General features: G+C 39.4%; 1 protein-coding gene across 1 annotated transcript; it reads left to right on the forward strand.

Annotated features, from left to right (window-relative positions):
* Positions 1-1,000: 1,000 nt before the first annotated feature.
* LOC122028949 (putative disease resistance RPP13-like protein 1) lies at positions 1,001-3,820 on the forward strand. Its single transcript, XM_042587921.1, has one exon. The coding sequence runs from the start codon at positions 1,001-1,003 to the stop codon at positions 3,818-3,820; it is 2,820 nt and encodes a 939-aa protein (XP_042443855.1).
* The last annotated feature ends 4,585 nt before the right edge of the window (positions 3,821-8,405 follow it).

Below are 8,405 nucleotides of genomic sequence, written 5' to 3' on the forward strand. Positions count from 1 at the left end.
ATTTTAGCTAGTTTTTTTCGATAATATTTCAATACATTTGGAGACGCCGAAATATGTAATAGATAGCACCATTGGACTCCTTGCAACGTCAGAAATCCATAAGAACCGAAATGGATACAATTGGAGCTTTCTAGATCCATCAGTGAGTTTCTGTCAAAATCTACTGATGGACTTAAAGAGCTCCGATTACACTCATTTCAGTTCTTATGGATTTCTGAGGTTGCAAGGAGTTCAAATATGATATCCATTATTTATTTCAACTTTTCATAGATGTTAACATGTAATAAGGAAGAATTGTCAAAAAGGCCCACGTTGGGTCGAAACCCACTAATGGACCTAGAGAGCTTCGATTACACTTATTTCAGTTACTATGAGTTTCTAAGATTGCAAGGAGTTCAAATATGGTTTCTATTATTTATTTCGACTTTTTATAGATGCTAATATATAATAAGGAAAAATCGTCAAAAAGACCCATGTTGGGCATGCTATGATTATATATTAGGCCTAACGTGAGACTTTTTAACGATTCTTTCATTTTACAGGTTAATAACTCTGAAAAGTTGAAATAAATAATGGATATCATATTTAAACTCCTTGTAATCTCAGAAATCTAGAAGAATTGAAATGGGTATAATCAGAGCTCTCTAGGTTCATCAGTGGATTTTGACGAAAATTCATTGATATACTTAGAGAGTTCTGATTACACCTATTTCAATTCCAATGTATTTTTAATATTATAAGGAGTTGTCCTCAAAATGACGCGTCCTCTGATAACTATTAAAGTAATATATGTTTTTTTAATAAATTTAAAAGTTTAGTTGCATTCTTCAATAAATTCCTCCGTTCCCGTTTCCTCGCACGTTCCTGTCCCTTTAATTTATTCGCACGTCGCACTGGTAGATCGTAGACTTATACTTTGAAGTGGAGTCAAGCCGCGTCGTTCCTGCTTATTTCTTTCCTTTCTTTGATCTCGTTCATCTCCCACCCCTCAACCCTCGCCATGGATTGGATCGCCCTCCTCCAACACCTCGGCCTCCCGGAGTTGGTCAAGAAGGTCGTCGAATTTCTGCTCACTAAGGCCTGCTCCGAGGTCTCCCTCCTCCAAGGCGTCGAGGATGAGATCGCTAAGCTTCGGAGAACCCACGAGCGGATCCAATCCCTCCTCGTTGATGCAGAAGAGCGCCGCCACATCGAGGACGAATCCGTCAAGAGCTGGCTCCGCGAGCTGAAGACTGTCGGCTTCGACGCCGACGACCTTCTCGACGGCTTCCGGGCCCATGTCGACGTCTTCAAGCACGCCAAGGAAGCTCCTTCCCGCAAACGGAAGCGATCCTGGTACGACGTCCCAATCCCATCTCTCGGCGTCGACACCCGTCTCGTCAGGCGCTACAACATCGCGACGGAGATTGTCAAGATCCAGAGTAGACTCGACGAGATCTACAAGAGGCGGAAGAATCTTCAATTGAAACCCTCAGATGGGAGACAGCGAAACGAGGGCTCGAACATGGCGGTCTTTTTTCCGGCCGTTGCATCTTTGGATGTATCGAAAGTCGTCGGGAGAAGCAAACAATGCGACTCGATTGTGGCCGCCCTGAAAGTAGATTCGGACTTGCCTCTTCGTGTGATTGCCATCTACGGCATCGCCGGAATAGGTAAGACCACACTCGCCCAATTGGTCTTCAATCATTTCTGGAGAGATCGGGAGGAGGTTTCCCCAAACCCCAGTGGATCTCTCAGCGGTGTCGACAGGCACTTTGAAATGAAGATATGGGTGTCCTTGCCAAAAGTGTGTGACACAGCAAGGGCTACTAAAGAGATCATAGAGGGGATAACTGGGGAAATTTGCAAGCTTCCAAGCCTAAACCACCTGCAAGATTGTCTCAAGAAATGTGTGAAGGACAAAAAATTCTTGCTCGTGCTAGATAACTTTTGGGCAGAAGACTTCAAATTCTGGGAAATTCTGCGCCTTCCTCTGCTGAAGGGAGCAAAAGGAAGCAGTGTTTTGATTACGACTCAAAACGAAGGAGTATCGAGGCTGGTGGCCACTATGCCTTTGCATTTAGAGGGTCTCGAGATGGATGATTCCCTAAAATTGTTTACTGCTTTGGCATTTCCCCAAGCTGAAGAGGACGTTGATCAATTAAAAGACATTGGTGAAAGAATAGTGGAGAGGTGCCAAGGTTCGCCTCTTGCCACAATCTCACTGGGCAAACTCTTGAGATCCGAAAGTAATGTTGACAACTGGGAGATCGTCCTCAATGAAATGCTAGCTCTGGAAGGCTCGGCAAACTCTAGCACTCGTCCAATCTTGCCGAGTCTCATGATAAGTTACCATCACTTGAACTACCAACTGAAGCAGTGTTTTACTTATTGCTCTATTTTTCCAGATAATTTTGAGTTTGACAAAGATCAGCTGGTCAGGATGTGGATAGCAGAAGGTTTGATTCAGCAAAATGGAAGGCGACCACCGGAAGCCATTGGTAGCAGGCTCTTTGACTACCTTCTGTGGATGTCATTCTTCGAACGCTCCACCAAGCCTTGTTCGAATGGAACTATATGCAAGTACACAATGCCCAACCTGATCCATGATCTTGCACGCCTACTGTCTAATAATGAATTACTGATTATGGAAGACAATGAGTTGAATCCTTCATCCGGACAATTTCGTTATTCATCATTACTTCATAGAAAACGTGTCCCAATAATGTTTGAGAAAATATACCATCAGGAGCACTTGAGGGCGCTGAAATTGTGCAATGAATCTAAGATAGATGTGGCCGGGATTCCAAAAGATCTGTTTGGCAAATTAAAATACCTACGGCTTTTGGATCTGAGCAACAGTGGCATAGAAAAATTGCCAGATTCAGTTGGCAAGCTAGTTCACCTGAGATATCTTGGCCTTTCTGAAACCAATGTCGAAGAACTGCCGGAGTCAGTGGAAGACCTGTACAATTTGCAGACTTTGGAGCTCAATTTTTGCTCCAACCTTTCCTCGTTACCCGAAGGGACAAGTAAGTTAGTCAACCTAAGGCATCTGGGTTTGCATCTTGACTGGGAACAGATTAACGATTTGAGGCGCATGCCTACTGGAATTGATCGCTTGACTTCTCTGATGACATTGTCAAGATTCACTGTGACCAATGTGGATGGGGTTGGCTGCAACCTAAAGGAGTTAAAGAACTTGGATCTTCGAGGAGAGCTCTGCATCTGCAAGCTTGAAAACGTTACCAATGCAAGTGACGCTAGTGAAGCTAATTTGGGAGAGAAGCGGATTGACAAGCTGATGCTGCGATGGAGCGGTGCCACCTCTAGCGTGCAACCCGGTGTGAATTTCTCTAATGTGCAACATGGTGCGAATATCTGCAAGGAAGTTGCTGAGAGATTACAGCCATATAAGTATCTCAAATGCCTGTGGATCTTGAATTATCCCGGAAGCAAATTTCCAAATTGGCTGGAGAACAGTGGTTTCCCAAGTCTAGAAATGGTGAGGCTATCTTGCTCAGGAGAGTGTGAATCCTTGCCGTCGCTTGGGCAGCTACCTAAGCTCAAGCACTTGCATATAGAAGGGATGAAGAGATTGAGAAACTTGAAGAACATGATGAAGGGGTTTCTGTCTCTGGAGACTTTTACGATCAAAGACATGCCTGATTTGAACATGCTGTGCAAATTCAAAGATAATTTTCCTAAGCTCTCGAAGGTCGTCGTTTCTCAGTGCCCCAATTTACCACGTCGTCGGCCGAAGGATCTTCCAAGGAGGATAGAGTTAATAATTATTCCACAATCCACTGACAATGTCAACGGAAATGATGTGAGCTCTTGATCTCTCATTCTGCGTAATCTACACGAAAATTTATTTTTTTCATGTTAAGTGAAAACTTACTTTAAGTCGCGCTGTAAGATTGTCATGATGTCAAACTCTACTATTCTCACATTGCATTGACATTTTTGGCATATTAGAAAATAGAATTGTTCTGCTGATGCGGTTGGTCTTCTTTTTTTTCATTGTTTTTTCCCCTTTTTATGGTGATTGTCTACTTAGATAACGTAATAAACAGAGAAATATACATATATACACCGCTACTAGTTTTACAAAATCATGAGTAGAACATAAATACAATTAGCTGAGAGTGTGAGTCATAAATGGATAAACACTGGTACTTGGTTTCAACGGGGAGTATTTGGTTTGTTGGTCCAAATGTATGGAATATTTGTGTAGAAAATTAGTTGACAAAATATTAACCTAACTTTTCTTTATTGCCCACTTACAACTTTATTAAATATATACTATTTTTATATTAAACTGTTGGCTTAAAAATGACTCTTTGTTAACTTTTATTAAACAGCTTGTTCAAAAAAAAAAAGTATTGACCGTTAAGTTTGTGCTGTGACTCAAGGTGACCATATTTTGTGGAACCTGCATTTTAAATGTTTGATAATTAATTGTCTGGCATTTTCCATTTTGATTTATCAGTATATTTGTTATATTTAATCATCACTGGACATTTCTTTGGAACACTATCCTACACTTTGTAGGGTTAAGCAAAATTTGACACCTAACTTATCAAAATGCATTTCCCCCTATATTTCTCACTTCAGTCTTTATTTTTTCCAAATATATTATTCTAAAATTTGTTTATAAACCAGTTTATCTCTCTCAAAATAGTAATTTAATAATTATAATTTGACTATAATTCCCTTTAAATATAATCTTTATATATTGTTTAAAGCGTATTGAAATTTAGTCATTTATTTCTTTTTTTACTTTATTGAATATTTGGAGTGAATTTGAATATAAAAAAATAGTTTTAAGTCCTCCAAGAAAGATAAGTGTATTGGTTAATTAAATTAAGTCGACCAGATTGGTTGAAAAAAAAAATCAAATGTGACAAACGAATAATTGAACCAAATGACTTGGATATATTGATAACTCCAAACATATAAAATGAATTATTCTACTAATTAAATCATTTCATAGTTTTTATGAATACAATTAAAAAGGATAAAAATAGATGATTATTCCTCTTCTCCTTTCATTCCTCTTAATTTGTTGAATGCCTCCGAAATTTTTGTACTCATGCCATCAAAAGCGAGAGAAATTGATTAGATTCTGTTTCAAAGGTTACTCTTCATTCAATGTAATTAGTAACAAGCGTTATACAAATGGCCATTTCATAACCGACTTACTAAACTTGCATTTCAGCTTCTTGATTAAAGGCATCTTCAGCATCGTATTATACTTTATTCAGCCTGGAGTAGCTAAAGTTTATTAACAACTTATTTTGTCAGAACAAAAGAAAAAAAAGGAAATATGTTCCTTATGAACCTCTGCCATCTCACAGACCATGATTGAGTTTATTTTTGTGTCGTGGTATGTATTCTATTCTATAACAAAGGTAACCACAAGATCAGTAATCCAGATAGATTTCAAATGAAAATAAAATCAGAAAGAAAGAAAAATGTCCACGAGCAAAAGCTATTATTTGACGGTCTCTTAAAGAAATGGAATAAGGTGTTGGTGAGAATCACATAAACCATATTAAGTGACAACCAGACACGTATTTGTTCTACAGACAAGTATTAAGATTTTTCAAAAGGCAGGAAAAACAGTGGTACACTGATAGTTTTCTTGCTTCCACAGTGTCTCAAAAGCATCGAACGTGAGCAATGAACGTGAGCAGCTTTGATTAGTGTAAACAAACAGTGGTATAAGGATGCAATGGAAGAGTAGGGGAATTACTTGATGAATTATTATGTTGAAGTAACAAATCATGGATTTCATATTGAAGAAATGAAACGTAGATACCTTGCTGGCGATGTTGCTGGAGAGGCAATAAGTCTTTCATAGCACAAGTACTTTGTATGTACCTAAAAAAGAAACAAAATTTGCGTTCTCAATCTCCAAAAATCCATCTATTTCAATTACCGATACAAGTTTTCCTAAACTCATGAGAGACTATTTTCCTCTTATTACATTTCTAGCTAAATATGGATCAATATTTATTCAATGAAATAAGGGCCAAAGACTAATAACAATTTGTGAACTAATATTCTATTCCAATTTATGTGTTCCTTTCTTTCCTTTTCTAGACACAATACTGATAAAAATTTATTCAAGAAAAGAAAGAACAATGACCAATAATATAAAAACTGATCTTCTATTCTGATTACGAATCTGGGTTTCCAGGAGAGGATGCAGATTTCAAACCAATTTTCATGATATTGAAGATAAAATAACCCAATCTTTGAAACTTGAACAGCAAACAAACCTCTAAAGAAGATAATAATATGCATCTACCTTAGCCATATTTAATGTGACAAATTAATTCTACGATTGCTATTATTTTTTATTGGCTTCTGATAGTTCAGCATATATTCCCAAAATTAATTGACAAGCAGTAGGTAGTATGTCAGTTGCCTGCTATAGTAGATGTTGGGATCATGCCGCAACAATAGCGAAGGATCACTGAGAAGAAACCGAAGAGGATGAAGAAACATGAGAGGAGAGAAGACAAAAATGGTTACCGTGGTTCGGGTATCTATTCTATAAAATGGCCAAAAACTCTCTGTTAGAAAATCTCTCTCACAATTTTAGGATTACAATGAACCTATTTATATTGTCCTAACTTCTACATGGTATTTTGGACTTAAAATACCATGTATAGATGTGATTACCAAAAATCCCACAACTCCACGACTTAACTCGGCGCCTCCAACATGGGTCACGGGCAGGCCATGACCCTGGTCACACCCATGACATGGGGCATGCCCGAGCCAGCGACGCCTCAAGAACAGGGCACACGCATGACCGTGCCTTGACTAGTGGCACGACCATCACCGCTAGCATGGTCTGGCCATGCCCATTGCCACAACCGTGCTTCTTTGTGCTCGTCAAAGACCCAAAGTCGCCATGCCTTTGTCGTGCTTCCTAGCACGGTCATGCCCGGTTTCAACTCCACATGAGCCAACTCCAACAACCTTCATCTTGGTAAATATCCACCCTTTCAGAGAAACACGAGCAGAAGATCTCCACCTAGAATGCTAAGTTCAGGCTACACCTCCTCTAGCAATTAGAGAAATAGATCAAGTTGAAGCAATACTTAAACTTTTCTATGATATGTGGCTTTATCAATATATTTGCAACATTGTTGGAAGTGTAGACCTTCTCAGGTATAATTCCCTAGAAGAAATTAGTTCCTTAATCTTGTGAAACTCACATCAATATGTTTAGTTCTAGCATGATACACCTGATTCTTTGCAAATTGGATAATACTCTAGCTATCACAATACAAAACTCCATCTTGTTGAGCATCTAATTCTCTGACTAACCCAGTAAACTACCAAGCTCCATAGCTGCTTCAGCTACTGCCATATATTCTGACTCAATAGTGGGCAATGTAACTATGGATTGTATCATAGACTTCTAATAGACAGGTCCTTCTGTCACAGTGAACACATACCTATTAGTAGACCTTTTATCATCCATATCCCTTACATACTATGCATCCACATATCATGTAATTGAAGGATAAACCTATTGTCTGATGAACTCAATACCATAATCTGTAGTATTCCTCAAGTATATAACAATCCACTTGACCACATCCTAATGTTGTTGACCATGATTTGAAAGAAACTTACTCACCATACTAACATTTTGTACTAAATCAAATCTTGTGAACACTGGAAGGTTGTGCCTAAAGGACACAATCGTGCATTTTTCACTATAGGCGACCATGCTCAACACGGCAGGGTTGTGCCTAGTTGGCACAGGCGTGCCTTGCCTTGCCTTGCTTTGTGTTACTAGTCCTGAACTCAAAAAAAATAATTGAAAAAAATTGATGTGCCCCCTGAGGCACGGCTGTACAAGATAGCCTTTAGGTGGCTGATCCCGACACTGGCCAGCCATGCCTTTTTTGGCATGGTTGTGCCTCGCGAGGCTCAGCCACCCATGACCAAAATAGGTCAGTCGTACCATTTTGACACGGTTGTACCACGTGGTGAAGAATTAGTTTAAAAAAGCTTATTTTGGGTTGTGTTCTCTCCTCAAACGGTCGTGTACCGTCTCCTCCCAAAGCCAAGTTCAAGTCCTTCTTCCAAACCCTAGATCCATTAGATCTCTTCTTCTTACCTCTCCTTCTCCCATCTCAAATACCTTCAAAGACTCTTCATCTTCCTCTCGTTTGGTACAAGACTTGAAGAGATGGTTTTCCCATTGCTTGTTCCCTTCTCTTATTTCCTCAAGTGAATCCCTTCTTTCCTCTTCTTCATCTCTCTCTCCGTAAACATAACCCCCCCCCCCCCCGGTTTTTCCAATTTTCTTGTTCTTTCATTTGTCTACTTCAAGATGTTGAAGTGTCTTAGAAAGGGAGATGGTTTAAGCGGGGGCAAGGGTAAGGCCGCAAAAA

Source organism: Zingiber officinale, chromosome 10B (genome assembly GCF_018446385.1).
Source record: "Zingiber officinale cultivar Zhangliang chromosome 10B, Zo_v1.1, whole genome shotgun sequence".
Classification (NCBI taxonomy): Eukaryota; Viridiplantae; Streptophyta; class Magnoliopsida; order Zingiberales; family Zingiberaceae; genus Zingiber; species Zingiber officinale.

Bases quoted from the DNA above. Each gene is read 5' to 3' on its own strand.
- LOC122028949 (XM_042587921.1), top strand. From the start codon at position 1,001: ATGGATTGGATCGCCCTCCTCCAACACCTCGGCCTCCCGGAGTTGGTC.